Here is a 20007-nt window from a genome sequence, read left to right as displayed (position 1 = left end):
TCCAAGGCCAAGGTCCCAGGATTCAGACCAGCCAAACTGCTAAGAAGCGGAGCTCTAGAAGGCAGTGCTCTGAGCGTCACACCTGCCTAGAATGGGAGCTGGCATGTGCCCCCCACCCTCCCAGCACTGAGAGTCTTGGGAAAGGACAAGGTCCACATTACTTTCCAGATAATGGCAGCAGAGTCTCTGTACTGGAATCACAACAAGTCCTGGCCTTGCCCCTGGCTCCGTCTGGTGACAATTGGCAGCTGACATCATTGCTTCTGGCCTGAGTTACCCCTTATTAAAAATGGCATCTTTATAACAGATTTCTGCAAGTCACTGTCAACAGGACATATCCCTTGTTTTGTACCAGTCATTCCCCTGGGTGACTGATTTGTTTAATACTATTATTTTAAAGACCCTTCTATTCTGTTATTCTTAGGCTATCAAGTCTTAAATATCATATTAATTATTAAAGGATCTTACCTACTTTTTAAATAAATTTTCACAAACCATACAACTCCATTTCACCATTAAATAGCTGGATTTTAAATTGGATCTTTCTTCTCTTCTTTTCAAATCACTGAAAGATCCCATTTGTGCTCACACGCTTCACTTGAGCCCAGCCTATAAGGCCGGGGGTCACCCAGCCTCTGGCTTATTCTGTGCAGGTTTTGTAGCTTTCTGCCCTTATTAGGAGAAATTCGCTCATGGTCAGGCAGCCTCCCCAGCAGCTGACTTTGAAGCTGGGAAGAGCTAGCTTCCATCTACAAGCAACCCAAGTGTCCACTGATGGTCCAATGACTCAGGCCCCACTCAGATGAAGGGACACCAAGCAGCCAGTGACAACTGCTGCATGATGCAGAGGCACACGGTATGATTCCATTTCAGGAAAGACCATGTACATACGGACTCTCAGATAAAAGGACTGAAATACACACTAACATGTGGATGGTGCTTCCCTCCAGGTGGTGGGATGATGGCTGATTTTTTTTCTTCTTTTTTGCTTAGCTGTGTAAGTTGGAATCCATAAGTGTTCCAACAACAGGCCTTGCAGACAGAGCTGGAGAAGTCAGGGAAAGAGGAGGGAAAGCTATCATTTAAAGGCGATCCACACTTAGAAGCAAAAAAGAAAAAAAAACCAACGGGAGAAATCACAATGGTTTTGGGAGGACACTACACATTTTTATTTTATTTTGTTTTATTTTTTTAAATTATTTATTTATTTATCTATGATAGACAGAGAGAGAGAGAGGCAGAGACACTGGAGGAGGGAGAAGCAGGCTCCATGCTGGGAGCCCGACAGGGGACTCAATCCTGGGACTCCAGGATTGTGCCCTGGGCCAAAGGCAGGCGCTAAACCGCTGAGCCACCAAGGGATCCCCGACTTTTTTATTTTAATAGGTTTTAATGCATGTTATGAAAAAAATATGAGTTGTACAATAACCCCATGTGATCAGCTCCCTGCTGCCCTCTTTGACCTCATCCCCCTCACTTTCCCTGGTACTTATTCCATTGTGGCCCCACTAACTCTTCACCATTCTTCTAACACGGAGGAAGGGGGCAGGGCCTTTACACTTGCTGTTCTCTCTACTCAAAATATTCTTCCTCACATATATGCAGGGTTCAGTTATCATCATTCAGGCCTCAGTTTCACATGCCACCTTCTTTCCTGGCTCCTAACTCCACCCCGCCAAACCCCATCCCTCTACCATTCTTGTGTTCATCACTCTAAATATTATTTATTCAGTTATTTATTTTCTGTCTTCCCCAGCTACATGGTGAGTCCTTTGAAGTCAAGGTCTATGTCTGTCCTGTCCACCACTGTCTGTTGGGTGCTGTATGGCTGGTACCTGGCATGAGTAGTCAGTTCTATGGATGAGAGGAAGAGGAAGTCATCACCTTCAGGAAAGCTCTGGCTCTGCCAGTTATGGAAGCTTAGACACAAGCGAAGCTTCTGACCCCCATCAGGGCCTCTGGGTCCCACTGCCTCTGCTCTGGGGAGAGGAACTCTGGGAAGTCAGAAATTGAGGTCTCAGCATATTACCTTGTAAGCACACAGGTCTCATCTCTGCCAGTGGTCTCTGAGCTGATCATTCAAAACATGGATACCCTCTACCCATTCATCTAGGTCAAGACAAACTGCTGCTCTGGGTAGGAGGCAGACCCAAGGCCCCGGGAGACCAGACAAGTTTTTTTTTTTTAAGATTTTATTTATTTATTCATGAGAAACATGCAGAGAAAGGCAGAGACACAGGCAGAGGGAGAAGCAGGCTCCCCATAGGGAGTCTGATGTGGGACTCGATCCCAGGATCCTGGGATCCTGGCCTGAACTGAGGCAGATGCTCAACCACTGAGCCACCCACGGGTCCCAAGACAAGACTAGTTTAGTCCTGCTTTGGCACTGATCAGTCTGTGACTTCTACATAATACCAGCAGTTGGCAATAATGGGCCTGTGTGCCAGCTCCTCCCTGCACATTCTTTAACACTGCTGATGGCGCTGTGAGGGACAGTCATTATCCCTAATTTAAAGAGTAGAGACCAAAAAAAAACAAAAGAAAGAAAAACAAAGAGTGGAGACCTGGGCCCACAGAGGTCGGCAACCTGCCCACAGTCTATGCTGTTAGCAAGTAGGAGAGTCAGGGAGTGTCTAGCTCCTAACAGGTGCTCAATATATACATTTATGGAATGAAAGAAGGAAGGATGTCCTCTAGGGAACTGGAGCTGCTGCAGGGCTGGAAACACCCATCTCCCATCCACCCCTGGCCCTGCCCACACAGTACCTCCTGGACCACTGTTGACTGCTCCCCTTAGTCCTCACTCTTGGTGGCACCCACAGAATCAGGGGCCAGGGTCTTTCCTGCAGTTCACACCCAACTTAGCTTGACCCTTCTGTGAACAGTCGATGGGAGCTTCAACAGGGAAGAGAAGAGGTGGAGCCTCCTGCAGGACCTTCTCCTCTGCCTTTTGTTTCGGGTGCCTCCGCTCAAGCTGGCTAGCTCTTCCTGCTGGCTGGTGTTGTGACGTTTCCAACTCTGGATTAGCCTGCATGTTTTCCAGGAGGTTGGGTGGAACCGTCCCTGGGGAGGAAACATCAGACCTACGCCCTCGCCAGATCCAGAGCAGCCTCCCGACTGGGATCTCTGGCTTCCAGTCCCACCTGCCAGCCCAGGAAGCTCCTTCCGTTCCTTTACAGCACGTTTTCCCAGCACCCTGTGTGCCTGCTGGGCGCGGGTGGGGGACCTCTGGAAGACATGCAGAGACTGCGTACAGAAGCGGCTCTCCAGAGAGCCGGTGTGGCATGTGCTGATTCCCTCTCCGGAGTCCTGTGTTGTTCTCTGTCCCTGCAGCCAGCTCGTGTGCAACTTTCCTTGCTGCCCCCAAGCCCATACTATATGTCTTCCTCTCGTATCTCTTGCCCATGATATTTTTCTTCTTGGTGGCATTTACTCCAATTGTAATTTAATCAATCATTTGTGAAATTGCTTATTTGATACATACCTTCTGCAGTAGGAGTCAAGCTCTCTGGTGTCTGCCAGTTGACTCTTCTGTCCCCAGCACCTGACACCGTGCCTGGTACATAGTAGCTACCCAGACAATATGGGGAAAGTGCATTAGGGGACGAGTGAATGAATGAACAGAGACGCTTACAAACTACCTTCAAAGAAGCCTCCAAATTATTAGTTGCTAGAGATTTTAAGATAGAAGAGGGAAAATCTTTCTGTTTTGCAATTGATAGATGTTTTTCTTGCCTGGTGTCACCCACTAACCTCCTACTTCAGGGGAGCACTACGGAAAGCAAGGAGCCTGTGGCACAATGGAGAACCTCCTGGAATTTTGTCCCTACTCCATCACAAGCTAACTGTATGCCTATAGGCAAATCTCTTCTCTCTAAGTCATAGGTTCCCACCTGGAAAATGACTATTTCTGTGTTGGCTCCAAGGAGGATCATTTCCCTATCCCAGGTAGAGGGCATCATGGTAAGAGCATGCCCCCTGGTACCAGATGGCCCCAGGGTTCATTTGACATTTAGGCAGCATCACTGGGAAATCGCTGTGCCCCTTTCATCTGCCATCCTCAGGGTGGTGGCATTTAACCTCACAGTCACAAGATGGCTGCCATGGCGCCAGTGTTCACTTTCTCACATAACCACATATAGAGGCAAGAATCCAGGGGATGGCCGGGGGAGAGACAGCCAGGGGTAGAGGAACAGTGGAGTAGGGAGGCAGAAAAGCTGTTCTCTCTTTGAACCAAGAAGGAAAACCTTTTCTCAGAGGCAGGTCTAGCCACTTCCCCCTCAGTCTTACTTGAACTGGATCACATGGTCACTCTTAGCTGCAAGGGACGCAGGGAGAGGACCTCACCATGATAAGAAGGGAATGGCTTTTGGGTGACAGCCGAAGCGTCTGACACACAGACCCTTCAGTTGGCCCTTGGCAGATACCACAATAGTTAGCTTTCTTGTTCTCAACACTCGCCTTATTATCCAGAAGGAGAACACCAAGGAGGCAGGGACCAGGCCTCGTGGGCTTCAGAGTCTGATGAGATCTTATATCCAGCTGAACCTAGGTGACACATGCCAGGAAATTCCTATTGATTAATGACTCTCCCCTTCTTACTCTAGACCCCTCTCCTGGCCAAAGTGGTCCCCTCTGTTAAACATGAAGTGTCTGCCTCCCACCAAAAAGTATGTGTTGTTCTTTCAAATAACAAATGCACATTTTTTTTAGTGAAACAAAACAGACATGTAAAGAGAAAAAAAAAAGTTACCAAATGCCACTGCCTTAAAGTGATTATTGATGATATTTTGTTAAGCATCCAGCTCTTTTCCCTCCTACTGTACCTCCACACCCCTTCCTCCTACCAGCACCATCACACACAAATGTAGTTTTATAACAATGGCTGCACAGGACACACCAGATACTCTAAGGGTGTTTTCATGTTACAATCCTGTCTAGGCTCCATGCAGTCTGATAGGTTCTGTGGAGCTCCTAATTGCTGGTGTGTGTCAATAACTCACTGTTGGATTAAAAACACATTCTGTGAATCCAGGGAAGTCGTTTCCCACCACTGCGAGGCAGGGGTGTGGCTCCAGGGCCATCTCCCTATTGCTGACCACATCTCCCTGATGACTGGAACTGTTGTCAGTGGTAAGGTGCTCAGCACTGACCCTCACCTACAGCAGTCAGCATATGAATCCCCAGCTGCAATTAGAAACACATAACATCCCTAAGCAGCCCCCAAATCAGGAAATTCAGCCTTTCAACCCACTGCTGCTTGGGTGATGTTCATTAGGCAAATGAGTAGCTTCTCTGCTCCAGTGCCAAGAAAGCCCCCTCTCCCTGCCCCATCTTCTTTCTGTGGCTGTTGCTGTGGCTATCTCCTCTTGGCAAGCAGTGGTCCTCCCATGGCTTCCTGGCTTTCCTGCCCTATGGCCCTGGGTTATGTCCTCTCCTCAAGAGGAGAGACATGGACAGCCAGCAAACTGCACTCCCTGCCCCACTGCCATCCTGTCACCAAATACAACAACAATAACAACAATAATAACTGCGGGACCAATTGAGTGCTTACCATGCCCAGCGCTTCTCTTTACGTAGCACAACTAGTGAGGAGGGTTGGTACTACCAGGCCCATCTCTGTGGAAAGCTGAGGGAGCTGAAACACTAGGCAGCTAAAAAAATGACTTTGCTCCATAGCTCGAGTCTGGCTCCCAAAGCACCCCCTTAATCTGGATCCCCAATAGGACTATGGTGGAGAGCAGACAGTCCCAGTGCTGGAGAAAGGGAAGTGGAGGAGGGGCATTTAGTCCAGGCTGGAGATGGTGTGAAGATTATGCATTCTAGCCACCTAGGGCCCTCGAGTTTCTGAGCCTCCAGAAACTAGGAGGAAAAGTGTGTGTTGGCGCATTCATCACAATCTCAGAAGCATCTGTGATTCAAAGGAGGAGAATGGCTACTGGGGCAGATGATCCTCTACGGTCCCTTCCAGCTCCTGAGCCTGTGGTTCTGTGACCATATAAGGCCACTGTGCCCAGGGAGTCTCACTGCAGCTGAGTGCAATCCTGTGCTGAGAGGGGGAAGCAGAGAGCAAAGAAAGCCCTTGTCCAGGCCTCCTGCAAGGTCCCTAAGGCAGCAAAGATGAGGAGCCAAGGCAGGGGAGGCAAGGGGTCCCTCCTTGTTTGCCTCTTCCCAGGAATCTCAGACTTGCTCTGGTGGGCTTGGATTCACCCCACCCCCCTTCCATTTCTACTTGAGATCTCCTCCTTCAGTTGCATTGCCAGGTTTCCAGAGTCCAGCTGGTGGCTCCTGTCCGAAGTCAAATACTGAGGGCTACAGAGTCAGCCCTTGCCTGCTGGTTCTTCTGGTTTGGTGGCTTGGTCCACCCTTCAGAGTCCCTGAGCTTGTGGTGGGCACGATTGCAGCATCTAACCTGGCTTCCCTCTGCTACCCTGGCTCTGCAGGCGTAAGAAATCTGCTGGATTCCCACCCCAACATTCCCTCTCTCTCTCTCTCTCTCTCTCTCATACACACACACACACACACCTCTGTTAGTGAGCTCCTTGGGCAGGGGTGGGGCTTGTGTATCTGTCTAATCCTGGCTCACATAGTTATGCCCCACTTTCTCTGAGTACTGTCTAGAGCCCAGTGCTGTGCCAAATAATATGGAGAGGAAGCAGTGAGAAGGGTGAGATGTGGTACCTGGCCTCCAGGGGCTGACAGGCTGGTGGTAAAAGTAATAGACAAGCCTAGCATGAGATGATCTCTAATGATTGTCGTTAATCAACGTGCAGAGCATGTTTGAGTCATGACTGTATTAATTGTAAGTGGCAGAAACACAAGTCAAATTAGCTTATGCAAAAATAAGAGGGAATTATTGGGCTCCTGTCACTCAGAAGCGTAAAGGAGGATTAGCTTCAGGTATGACTGGATCCAGTGGTTCAAATGATGTCCCTGGGACTTTATTTCACACTTGGATGAAGATCAGTTTGTAGGACTGCTGCAATGTGATGCCAGAGATGCCACTGTCACTAAGGTGTCGCATGCAGCCTCACTCCTGCTTTCCAAATCCTGGTGTTACCTCCCCAGGACTCAGACCTCAGCTGAGACCAGACTCCCCTGGGCTGCCTCTCCAACCCTGACCAGGGGCACCTGGCTGGCTCAGTTGGTAAAGTATGTGCCTCTCAATCTCAGGGTTGCAAGCTCAAGCCCCACGTTGGGCATAGAGCCTACTTTAAAAATACATACACACATACATACACCCTGACAAGACACCTCCTTTCTTTGCCCCACACTCCTGGGCTGATATCATAGGACATGTCCTGATACTCACTTTGTGTGTGAAATCCCTGGATCTTCTGGGGGCCTGGATATAGGATGTGTAGGTTTTTATTATACTTGCTTGACAGAAGAGGAGGTGAGCCCGAGAAAGACAGAGTAATCTGCTAATGTCTTCTCAGCCTAGGAGCAGAGCATGGGTCCCCAGTACACTTCACTTTTGTACTCTGCCTCAATACTTGGACTGGACTGGATAGGAAACTGCCTGGAGGGTCTCAGCCTGGTGCCTGGGGTGGCACAAGATAAAGAAACTTCATGTAAGGTTTGCAGAAATGATTCAATGTGGGAGAAACTTGCTCTAGTCCTGTTAGTTTTGTAACTTGTTCAGACTGGCTTATATTAGCTTAAAATTGGGCTTCCTGTTTCAGGGTAGAATTTTAAATTGGCCTCTACCAAGAAGTAGTGCTAACACTGGAAAAGTTGGACCATACAAAACAACATAAAAAACCAAAACAAAACAAAAAAAGATACTGTTAGTAATCCCACCACTCAGGGGAAAACACTAAAATTTTTAAGAATCAATCCTTTTAGTATTACTTTCATGCCACCTTCCTCATCTTCTTTGCCCTCCACCAGCAATGATTTGAGTCATATATCCTTAAAAGTATCACTTAAGATCTTTATTTTCTATTTCCCCATCTTATCTGGAGAGGCAGAGTAGAGCAGTGGGAGGCTGACTCCTTAGGCTCAGGAGCCAGGCAGATGTGGGCAAGCCCAGTTCTATCCCTGGGTGTCATTGGTAAAGGACTTAACCCTTCAGGTCTTGAGTTTCTTATCTACGAGGAGCTGTTGTGAGGAATAAATGCCAAGTGCCTGTCACATCATAAGTATATAATAAATGGTAGCTCTGAATAGTAATACCCACATTCTAAAGTCAGAATCCCCCGAACAGAACTTCCTTCATTGGTGGTGTAAAAGAAACAAAATAGAGATGCCTAAGTAGCTCAATAGTTGAACATCTTTCTTTGGCTCAGGGCATGATCCTGGGGTCCTGGGATCGAGTCCCACAGGAGCCTCTCTGCAGGGAGCCTGCTTCTCTGCCTGTGTCTCTACCTCTGTCTCTCTGTGTCTCTCATAAATAAATAAGTAAAATCTGAAAGAAAGAAGAAAGAAGAAAGAAAGAGAAAGAAAGAAAGAAAGAAAGAAAGAAAGAGAAAGAAAGAAGAAAGAAAGAAGAGGAAAGAAAGAGAAAGAAAGAAAGAAAGAAAGAAGAAAGAAAGAAGAAAGAGAAAGAAATAAAGAAGGAAAGAAAGAGAAAGAGAAAGAAAGAAAGAAAGAAAGAAAGAAAGAAAGAAAGAAAGAAAGAAAGAAAAAGAAAGAGAGAAAGAAAGAAAGAAAAACAGCAGCTGATGTTTGAGGACTTACTATTTGTGTTAGGGTGGTATGATGAGTGATACTAATGGGTGTGAAAAATTAGAGTTCCAAACCCTAGTGGAGGCAGATCCTGAAGGCAGCCAAGGACCTAGAGAGTATTACCAGGAGAGTGGTAAGGCCTGCTGGTCCAGAACGAAGAATGAGAAACTCATTGCACTGGTTTCTTGGGAGAGAGTATCATGAGGACTGACTAGTCCCAGCTGCACCTCTTAGGTTACCCAGCAAGTCCCACCCTTGGAGGGCTGTCTGGTTGTGGAGCCTGGGTAACAATTGGCTTTTTTATATTGCTTTTAAGTTGTCTACAATTTACAGTATATATCTTAACTTACCATGCTTTACTTTTAAGTGCTTCATTTATCAGAATTTTTCAACAGTATATTTCTATTTTAGCCCTCCCATCCTTTGTGCTATGCTATTATTGCATATGTTTTAGTTTTACATATATTATAAATATCACAATGCCTTTTTTTTTTTTTTTAGCCTTTTTCCTCTCTTTGCTTTAGTTTGGATAGTTTCCATTGTGTTCAAGGTCACTAACCTTCTATGAGTTAACCCCATACTGGGAAATTTTTATCTCAAATATTGTATTTTCATCTCTAGATATCCCATTCTGTTCTTTTTTGTGTCTTCCATTCTCTACTCATTATATTCATATTTTCCTTTAATTTCTTGAAAATATTTTAAATAGGTATTTTTAAAGTCTTTACTGTTAATTACATCATCTCTGTCACTCCTGAGTCTGCTTTTGTTAACTGATTTTTCTCCTGGTTGTGGGTCACATTGGCTTCTTTGCATAGCCAGGAATTTCGTATTGGATGCTGGATATTAAAAATATCATATTGTTGAGTGTATGATTTTGTTGTTGCCACTGAAAGTATTGAACTTTATTCTAATTAAGTTACTTAGGGGTCAGCTTGATTTTTTTTTTTTTTTTGAGGCTAATTTTTAAGCAGGGGCAGGTCTAAAGTAGCTTTTACTCTAGGGCCAGTTTCGCAATACTGCTATGGCATGAGCCTTCTTAGGGTCTCTGCTGAGTGTCCTCAGTGTTCAGCAAGGACTCTTCACTCTGCCTAGGTCAGAACTTGCACATCTTCCAGCCTTGGGTGAGCCCTGGGAAGTATTCTGCTTTTAAGCTCCCTGGTGTTTGCTCCTTGCTGAGCTCTTGCAGTCTTACCTTATTCAGCTCAAGACCCAAGAAGATGCCTATTCATGCAAAGGGAGCTTCCTTTCTCTTTGTCTCTAGTTTTCTCTCTCCTGGAATCCCAGCCACCTCAGCCTTCCTGAACTTGGATCTTTGCCTCATCAACTTAATAAGACTTCTGCACTCTGCCTAGGCTCTCTGTCCCTGCCCTGAGGGCTGGTAAATGCCTCCAGGGGAAAGCCGAGGCCATCACAGAACTCACCATTATTTGTTTCCCTTTGTCTCCAGGATCACAGTCCTATATGGTCTCCGAAACTGCTTGTTTCATGTATTTTCTCCAATTTTCTAGTTGTTTACAGTGGGACCTAGCAACTTCTTTAAGATCCCTCTAGGGTAGTGCACCAATGATCCAGACTGGGTGTATACTCCCTCTGGAAACTTGCACAGAAATAGATGTAGGGGTAAAGAAGCCCATGAAGTCAGAAAGGTCATTATGATCTGCTTCTTAGAGAAACCCCGGATAAAGACCTAACACCAGTATCAAGTCAGATTTTACAAAAAGAATTATTAGTGTCCATCCACTGGTGGATGGATAAATAAGATGTGGTATATCCATACAATGGAATATAATTTGGCAATAAAAGGAAATGGAGTACTGAAAGTTTCTGTGACATAATGAATCTTGGGTGCCTGGGTGGCTCAGTGGTTGAGTGTCTGCCTTTGGTGCAGGGAGTGATCCCGAAGTCCTAGGATCGAATCCTCCATCAGGCTCCCTGTGGAGAGCCTGCTTCTCCCTCTATGTCTCTGCCTCTCTTTCTGTGTCTCTCATGAATAAATAAGTAAAATCTTAAAAAAAAAAAAAGCATGATGAATCTTGAAACATGATGCTAAGTGAAATAAGCTAGTTATAAAAGACCTCTTATTGTATGATACCATTTATTTATGTCCAGAATAGGCAAATCTATAGAAACAGAATACAGATTTGTGGTTGCTTACTGGGCATGGGGGTGAGGAGTGACTGCTATAGGTAGTAGGTTTCTTTTGGGGAAAGGGACAAAATGTTCTAAAATTAGACTGCAAGTGATCATTGCCCAAGCCCACGAATGGACTAAAAAACTTGATTGCACACTTTAAATGGGTGGATTGTACAGAATGTGAATTATATCTCAGTAAAACTGTTTTTTAAAAAAAGAACTGTGAGCAATTTCCTTCTGTACTGAGAGTAATGAAGGGATGGAAAGCAATGGAAAGCACTGTGGGGGGTTGGAAGAGAAGTCTCAGCTCTTAGATGGATGTATGTTCATATTGTAAGTAATATTCAACCCTGAACTGAAAAATGTGACCAGTGAGGAGTTTGCACAGTTTTCTTGGGGGAGATGGTGTCTACTGTCAGATGTTAGTCTTTGAATCCACTCACTCTTTCTTAATTGCTCCAACCGTAAGAGAATTCTTGCCAAATTTTGTTTTTTTCATCTCTTCCCCGCCTTCTCTACTGTTGGGAACCTGGTTGGCAGTGAGCACGTGTTGAGTGGCTACTATCTGCAGGGAGATGGGACATTAGGGCACGTCTGGCCTTACCCCTGAGCTCAGAGGAACCTGAGAACAGGAGGGCAGAGAGTGTCATGTGGCCTCTGGGAACTGTGATGTCAGCTTTGCATCCTCCATGTCACTGTTCAGAGCCACCAGAATAAGGTTGACGTGGTAGTCAAATCCTAGCCAAGGACAGAAGAGTAGACACATGCCTTCTGTTGAGTCTTCTACTATCAAAGATGAAGAAGATTCATTTTAAGTGAGTCCTCTTACATGCAAGCACTGTGGATTTTCTGCAAAAGAAAAATCATTATTCACTTGCAGGCTTCCTGCAGGGGTCTTCATCAGTGTAATTCTAAGTGGAAACTTAGGTTAAGACCATGAGCTTTGCTTAAAAATACTAACCGCTAACACTTACTGAGTGCTTACTGTGTGTTCCTCCTGTTCTAAGCATTTTCAAGTATAACTAGCACCTTGTTGCCTGATACTTCTTTCGCTATATATAAGTAGTATAAAAGACTATATTCTTTTTGCCACTATTCTGTTTTTCTGCTTAATTCTCAGTAATTCAGGTAAACTCCTCTTTCAGATGTTATGGTACTAGTGCAGCAGCTGAGGGATTGAGCATCCAGGTTAGACATAGCCCTTGGCCAGCTGAGCCAAGAGGTTGGCCCCAGAGGTGTCATGTGCCTGGTGTTCCTTGGTACCAAGTGAGGACAGTGCACTCATCAGATGTGGTGTGTGTGGTTTCTCTCTAGGATCATTCATGAAGATGGCTTCTCTGGAGAAGACGTGAAACAGTACAAGCCTGTTGTCTACAGCAACACTATCCAGTCCCTGGCAGCCATCGTCCGGGCCATGGACACTTTGGGCATTGAATATGGTGACAAGGAGAGAAAGGTAGGCCATTGTGCCCATGGGCACTGCAAGGAGAGGTCCTGTGCTCTTTATAGTGTTGACTCTCTTACAGGAACCAGAAGAGACTGTTGTCTCTGAAAGAGAAGTCTAGTCACCAACCTAAACCAATGTACCAGTCAGCCAGGCAAATCCAGTCAAACAGAGGCTTAGGTGATAAGCATACCTCCAAAGCAAAGTCACCAACAAAGACAGCAGCCACAAAATGTAGGATTTATCTTGCATGTGACAAAGGATTACTGATGTCCTAAATTGGGACTCCCACAGCACTGTACAAGTACTTGCCTTTGAGTAGTTAACTTGAGCAGAAAAAGTATTTCTCAAACCAAGCGAGCACTAACTGAGCATCATCTCCCCTTTTTAGCAGAGCTTTCCTTCCCTTCTTGGGGGAGTGGGTAACCATTTGAATTCGACTCTCTTTCCTCCTTTACACCAAGGGATGTGTCCCAGGTGAGTCTGAGGACCTAAGGTGCTCTCCTTCCTGCGAGAAGCTGATATCCTAGGACAGGGACTATTTTACCTCTTTTTTTTTTTAGGTTTTCTTTAAATTCCAGTTAGTTAACATACACTGTAATATTAACTTAAGGTGTACAGTTTAGTGATTCAGCACTTACATACAAGGGACTGTTTTTCAGTTGAGTTCCCAGGTGTTTGATAAGTGATGAATGGAGTAAGTGTATAAAAGCCTGTTATTTGCAAACATTTGCATTAACTGTAATACTAAAGCATCTACAGCTATGCTTGGCAAAGCTAAATAAAAGAGCACGGGAAAGAAGGAAAAACATCCTTGGAGAGTTCTATCCAGAAGTGGCTCTTTGTAGGACTGTGAATCCCAGCAATCCTTTCCCTGTGTCCTGGAGGGAAGAGAAAGGGAGCACATGGGGAGGTCTTTGAGCGCCTGGGCCCTGCATTGGAGTCTTTGGATAGAGAGAATTAATCTCTGAATACCGTGATTCAGTTGTGCGTTCTATACATATCCTTTATCTTTGCTAAAAGAATCAGCTTCCTCACAGAGGAAAACGATCCTTGCCTCTGGGTCTGATAAGTGATCTATGACAAATAGGTTTAAATGTAAAATTCAATATTTTATGCACAAAATTCTAATTCCATGGGGCAGAGTCATCCTGTCATCCTGCCTCGGCTCCTCCTCCACAGGGGGATTTGTTGACTGCGGGTGTGTCTGAGGCCAGCCTGGGCCAGAGAAGCCGGGTGCTGGCCGGAGGGCCAGGGTTCCATCCACTGCGCTGGGAGGTGGAGTCCACCAGCTGATTTCACAGAGGAAGCGCTTCTGCTTCTGCCAGCCCGGGGAGGGGGGACCAGCTTTGGTTTCGGTCATAAAGCCAAGGACTGTGGAAAGAGGGGCACTCCTGGTTCTTTAGTCTTATTTCCATGAAGTATAAATTGACAGCTTTCAGCGTACCAGGCAGTGTGCTGACTGCTAGGGATTCAGAAATGGGCACAGTGGGAGTGGTACCCTGAGAAACCAGGTATCCAGCACATGCCTTACTCAGGTCATCAGCATTAGCCAAGATGGTTACAGGGCTCCATTCATTTTAATAATGATGGCCACAGTGGTAATAGGATCATTTACTGACCCCCCCCCCCCTCTGCTGAGCACTGTATTAAGCATTTTACATATGTTAACTCATTTTAATGAACTCATGCATTAAAGCTCAGAGCAGGAAACACTTGGTGTGATCTTTAGACCAGGACAGGCCACAGGCCTCTTGGCCAGAAAGCATAAGGTACCTGATTCTCTGTTACCCAAATGATAGGTTCCATACAAAAGGCACATGTGTCCACAGCACATACCCTACATACTTGCACACACACATACATACACGGACGGCCTGTGAGGTGTTATGTGTGGTCACTGTCATGCCTGCCTCCTAACCAGCTTTTCCTTTCCAAAAACTTCCTGCCCTGATTAAAACCCAGAAAAGTCACTATGACTTTGGAATCCTTTTCTTCAATTCTGAAAGCACTACTTATTCCTGTGGGATTTCCCCCTCCCCCTGCCCCCTCACCCATTTGATTATCCTAAACAGAGAGGTAGTTGCTTGGGAATTGCTGAGAATACGACATATCAAGGACTGTTCTGGGGGCCCCTGGGGACTCTTTGGCTGTTCCTCTTCTATGAGGTTTCCCTGTCAAGACAGTCATTGAGTAGGAGGGCAGGGAAAGTGTCAAGGCAGAGGGGATCAGGAACAGAGTGGAGACACCCAGGAGAGTCCACTGGACACAGTAGCATTGGAGCCCAGTCCTGTTACAGTGGGCAGCACCATGGCAGATGGCTGACCCATCCCCGGCAGCACAGGCTCCTCAGGCACAATCCTCCTGGCTGACAAAAGCCTCCAAGCCCTGGGGCACCTCCTCCCTCTGTTAGATCACCTGTGAGGAGCAGAAAAGGGAAGTTGACCCAAGACTCAGGCCAAAGTGAGCCAGACCTCTGGGAAAGGTATTTTCTAGAAGCGCACTGGTATGGATTTGCAGTCTGGGTAGCTGAGTGCAGGGACTATAAATCAGGGTGGGGGTGTGGGGAGAACTGTTTCAGACTGAAGTTTCCCCTGGACCTGAAAGGGTCGTCAGGGATGAAACTTGGCTATGAGAAGGAGCCAGCTATGGGAGCAGAAGGGGACAAAGGTTCCAGACAAACACCAAGGCCCTGAGAGAAGAGTGAGGCTGACATGTTGGAAGAGAGAAAGCCTGAACTACACCCTGGGAGAGGGGTGAGGCCCTGGGGTACTGGACACCTTCCAATCAGGTCTACCTACAGCCGGCCAGGTGGTGCCCAGATGCCTTGACCCCAGGGCTGGTTCTCCAATCTCTTTCCTCTCTCAGGGCCCAGGGGTGGCCCAATTGGAGGATCTGCTGTTTGGATGTTGTAGGAACTGCCCCATGCAGAGCAGACCCAAACTTGTATTTTGGCCTCAAAAGACCTCCTTCACTCTCTTGGCTTCTCCATCTCTGCCCTCCTCCCCTAATCCATCATGAAATATCTAGAGGAAGACAGCCCCACATCCAGAGCCTACTTGGGCCAGCCAGCTTTGCAGTCTCCATACAAAGAAGCATCTAGAAGTTTCCTTGCTGTATCTCATTAGAACAGGTGTCCCTGACTTCTCCTGGCAGGTGGCTCATCACCCACCCTGGTCCCCCCATGTAGGGAGGAGTAACTGGTTTCTCCTTCAGCCTCTCTGTGCATGAGCCTAAGCCTGAAAAAGCTGCTACACGGGGCAAGCAGCAGGGATCCCCTTACATCAGTCCACAGCCCATGCCCCAGCCACACCAGGCCGCAGACCCCCTACCCAAAGACACCACACATTCCCATTCCTCCAGGTCTTGGCTCAGGCTGTATTCTCTGCCTCCAATGCCTTTCTCTCCTTCTCTTCCTTCTGATATTCCTTCTATTAAGTGAGACCCAGCCTAGCTCCTTTCTCTTCCATGAAGGTTTTCTTCTCCATCTTCTTGACAGCAAAACTCAGCTCAAGGCTTTCTCTCCATTGAGAGCTTACTCATGTACTGGTATGAAAATTGGTTATGTTACTCTTTTCTTAGAGCAGTGACCCTTGCACTCTAGGGTGATCAAAACCATTTGAGCAGCTAATGAAAGGAATGAGCCTCCTCTCCAGAACAATGCACACATGCACACATCTAGGAAATTTGCATACAATTTGAGGAGGCTCTGGCACTCATAAAGCCCACCAGTGGAGCCTAGAATAAGAACTCCTTCATAATTTCACAAGGCCTGTCCTTCTACACAAGGCCTGTGTCATTCATCTTTTGGTCCCCTCCTCACTCAAACAACCTGCACTGTGCTCAGAATATAAATCTCCCAAAAAGTCCCTTGAGTAGAATGACAAGTCTAATTCCAAAAGTGTCATAGAAAAAAGTAGAAGCACCTGTAATTTATCACTAAATGAGCAGTTGTTGATTGAGTACCTACTATGGGTAGGCTTTGCACTAAGCCCTGTGTAAACATTCAGAGGTATGTGACACAGAGCCTTTAAGGGGGGGGAGGGGGGAACAAACCATAAGAGAATCTTAATGATAAAGAACAAACTGAGGATTGATGGAAGGAGGTGGGGTGGGGAGGATGAGCTCAATGGGTGATGGACATTAAGGAGGGCATGTGTTGTGATGAGCACTGGGTGTTATGTGTAAGGGATGAATCATAAATTCTACTCCTGAAACTAATACTGCACTATATGTTAACTAACTAGAATTTAAATAAAAATTTGGAAAAAAAAAAAGAGTTGATTTCCTTGGGAAGACAGGGCTCACTAGCAGAATGCACTCAGCTGTTACTGGGGGTCAGGGAGAGCCTTTTACCAGAAGTGAGGCTGATACTGACCCTGAAGCAGGGTTGTGGCTTGACAAGGCAGATGTGGGTAAGGAAAAGGACTGGAAGCAGGAAGAGCAGGAACAAAGGCAGTAGGTTGGTAGCAGCCAAATCAGATCTGATGGACAAAGGAGGCCAGGAGCGGGAACAAAGGGTGAGGATATGGCAAGGTGTGGGAGAGCTAGAAGACATAGTGAGGTCCAGAAGGTGTGCCAAGGAGTTTGTGTTTCATCCCGTTGACAGCAGGCAGACATTGATAGATTTTTGAGCTGGGGAGGGGTGGGATGGAAATGAGTTTTTAAGGAGATTCTCATGATGGTGGTGTGGAGGTGGAGGGACTGGTGGGAGAAGGACTGCAAGTGGGGAGGAGGGTTGGGGAGCTACAGTGAATGATACACAGGTGGAGTGTGGTTCTCTATGGGGTTGGAAAGGAAGCACAGGAATGTGATGTGTGGTGATGAGAGGCAGATGAGGGCCTGGGATGGAATGGATGGGCTATCAGGGCCGAAAGGCAAGGATCCAGAGACTGGGAGCAAGTGAACCGTCTGGAAGCAAGCAGGAGGTGGAGCTGGGCTGGGCCTAGGATGCTATGCTTGGTGGGAGTGATCAGCAAGCAGATGGATCAGAGAACTGAAGCTTTAGGAATTAAAGGTGATGATAAGTGACTTCCGGTCAGTATGTTTCAGGGCCTGATTTAAACAACTGGCATTAATTACTTAATCCTCAAGACTACCTGTGCAGTGGTTCGATGGTTATTCCTTACAAGTGAAGAAAATGAGGCTGAGAGGCTCAGTGACTAGCCCAAGGTTATGCAGGCACAATATATACATATATGATATGATCTCGATCAGACCCCTAATGAAGCTATCATCCACATGGTTCAGGTCCAGAGCAGAGTTCCATTTAAACAGGCACAATCATAAAAAAAAAAAAAATAAAAAAATAAAAAAAAAAAAAATAAACAGGCACAATCAGGCACAGCATATCTTTAAAACAACCTCAGTCTTTATCCTAAGACTCTCTAGAAATATGAAAAGGGACCCAAAGAACAGCTCCCACTGCTTTTCTCATATATCCTTTTACATCTTCCTCTTGTCTACCCCACCCCTACTGTCTTGGGCTACTGTCCCCCCAAATTCTGCAGACACTCCTTCTTTGCACCTCCCCCCCTCCTGCCTGCAAGGCTTTCCCTCTCTTGGCCTGTTTCTCCTTCTCTCTCCCACCTCTTGTCTCCCTCCTCCTTCCTCTCCTCTCTGCCTGTGAGAGGTTCTCTCTCATCCTCTCCCTCCATCTCTCCTTCCCCCAACCTCCTTTCTCTCACTCTCTCCCCCTCCCTCCCTCCACACACTCCTCCCCCTCCCCCAGCCACTCATTATCATGTAAATTGTCTTAACCTTTGGAGCTGGGCTCTCCCCCTCCTGCTTCCTCTGTTTTCAGCCTTGGGCCTTCATCTGCATCATAAAAGTGGAGAAACTGGTCTGGTGAAACTGGCCTGAACCCAGACACTAGAAGAAAGGCTGGGGGAAAACGGACAATAACAGGATTAGAAGGTTCACTTGGACCAGTGGGGGGATGGGGAAATAGTCCCTTGTTAATAGATTTTATCACACAAATACATATGAGCAGACGTAACCTTTATGTTCATGTTTCTGGATACTCACGTGTGTAACATACATTGTAAACTAACAGGGCAGTGGGAAGAAGTAATGCCTTGAACTTGCAGGAGGCTTTGTTCAGTTGAAAATATTCTCATTTTCATTTGTTCACCATTTGTACATGTGCTTATTTCTCTCATCAAATTATAAACTCCTTGAGGACAATATAGGTCTTCAGTACAATGCCTGATACAAGTATTAGATACTGTGTTCATATCCCAGCTATACCACCAGCACTATGGCTCTGCGTAAATTATTGAACGTCCTCAGTGCTCAGTGTTTGTGTCTTTAAAATGGGCATAATCCCAATACCTTCTTCATTCATCTGCTCTAACATTAAGTGAGATAATGCTGCAACGTGCTCAGGATAGTGCCTGACGCATAGAAAGTTCTCAACACATATTAACTCTTGCTCTTTTATTTTGTTTAAAATTATTGATAAAATCTTGATGAATTATCTTCCCAGCAACTTAGTGAGGAGTGGGTACAGTTTTATCTGCATTTTGCGTGTTAGAAACAGAGGCACACGGCACTTAATTGGCTGTACAAGGTGGTTGACCTAAACAGGACTGAAGATTAGTGCTGGTTGGCATGGCTGCCAGGTGCTCTTCTATTCCGTCAAGGGGCTTCATTAGAACTGCCCCCCACCCCCGAGATAATGGCAGCTCTTTGGGGAGGCTGAATCACATTTCATACTTGGTTTCCAGAATGTCATTGGATCTCCTCTGGTAAAGGAAATATTGACATTTAAGTCACTCCATGGAGCTCAGAACTCCTTTTTTTTAATCTGGGAAATATTGTGGCGCATTTACCCTGTAGTGTGCATGAATTCTGAAACGAGCAAAAACAAGACTGCTCTCTGGCCTGTGTCTGCCTGAGTTCCCCCGGGGCCTGGAGAAACCTCAGTGGTGGTTGTCAGATCTGATGGGGGTCAGGGCTGGTGACGGATAAAGGCCTAAGTGCATCCGTGCCCATACTTGAGGCCTGGAACAAGCTTCTGCTGGACAGCAGCATGCACACCTGTCACATGCTGCACACCCAGGCTCTCCAGCTACACCAGCCCAGGCCGAGTCCTGCTCTGACCTTTTGCCTGCGCAGATTGGTAGAGTTGGAAACTCCTCCATTCGAGACCATCTAAAGTCTACTGTTCCATTTTGCAGATGCGGCAAAATAGGCCCCATCTGGCCCAAACAGGAAAGGGATTTACTCAAGGGATAATGTGGCATACCCAGGACTAGGACTCCAGGTTTCCGGAATCATGGTCACTTCTCTTTCCATCTGACCAGTCTGCCTCAGATGACCCAGCCAATGTGGGGCCTCATTTTCCTTCATTTGGTTGGTCAGTTAATAGTCTCACGAATACTTACCAAGCACTTACTTCCTGGCAGACCATGTGTAGGATGGCAGAGTTGATCCAAAGATAAAAAGATGTAAGGGCTCCCAAACTTGGGCAGAGATCATGTCCTGGGATGAGAAGGTAGACTTTGTGATTTCTGAGGCCTCAAGCAGCTCTGGCTTTCCAGCTCTGCCAGACTAAATGCAGCCAGGTCAGCCCCCTCCCTGTGGTCCAAAAGCCAGACGAGGCCCCAGCCTCCAGATCTAAGACAGGCACCTGTTGTCTAAGCCCTGCCATAAGGAACCCCAGATCTAGCTGCTGGTACCTTGGGCCAGGGTTGGAACATGTCTGTCTGCATGTTTCCCACATCACCGTGTTCAGTGCAGAGCGGGGATCAGTG

At 46.5% G+C, this 20007-nt stretch overlaps 1 protein-coding gene across 3 annotated transcripts in view; it reads left to right on the top strand.

The window, feature by feature from the left end:
* GNAO1 (G protein subunit alpha o1) overlaps window positions 1-20007 on the top strand; it is a 174431-nt gene that overhangs the window by 78667 nt on the left and 75757 nt on the right. For all 3 annotated transcript variants that reach the window (XM_072750203.1, XM_072750202.1, XM_072750204.1), the window contains one exon: window positions 12121-12262. In XM_072750203.1, the coding sequence (XP_072606304.1) occupies window positions 12121-12262 (142 nt within the window). The remainder of the gene's footprint in view (window positions 1-12120; window positions 12263-20007) is intronic.

This window comes from Vulpes vulpes, chromosome 2 (genome assembly GCF_048418805.1).
Source record: "Vulpes vulpes isolate BD-2025 chromosome 2, VulVul3, whole genome shotgun sequence".
NCBI classification, from domain to species: domain Eukaryota; kingdom Metazoa; phylum Chordata; class Mammalia; order Carnivora; family Canidae; genus Vulpes; species Vulpes vulpes.
Note: the sequence above shows the minus strand (reverse complement) of the source record. Positions and strands in the feature narration are given on the sequence as shown.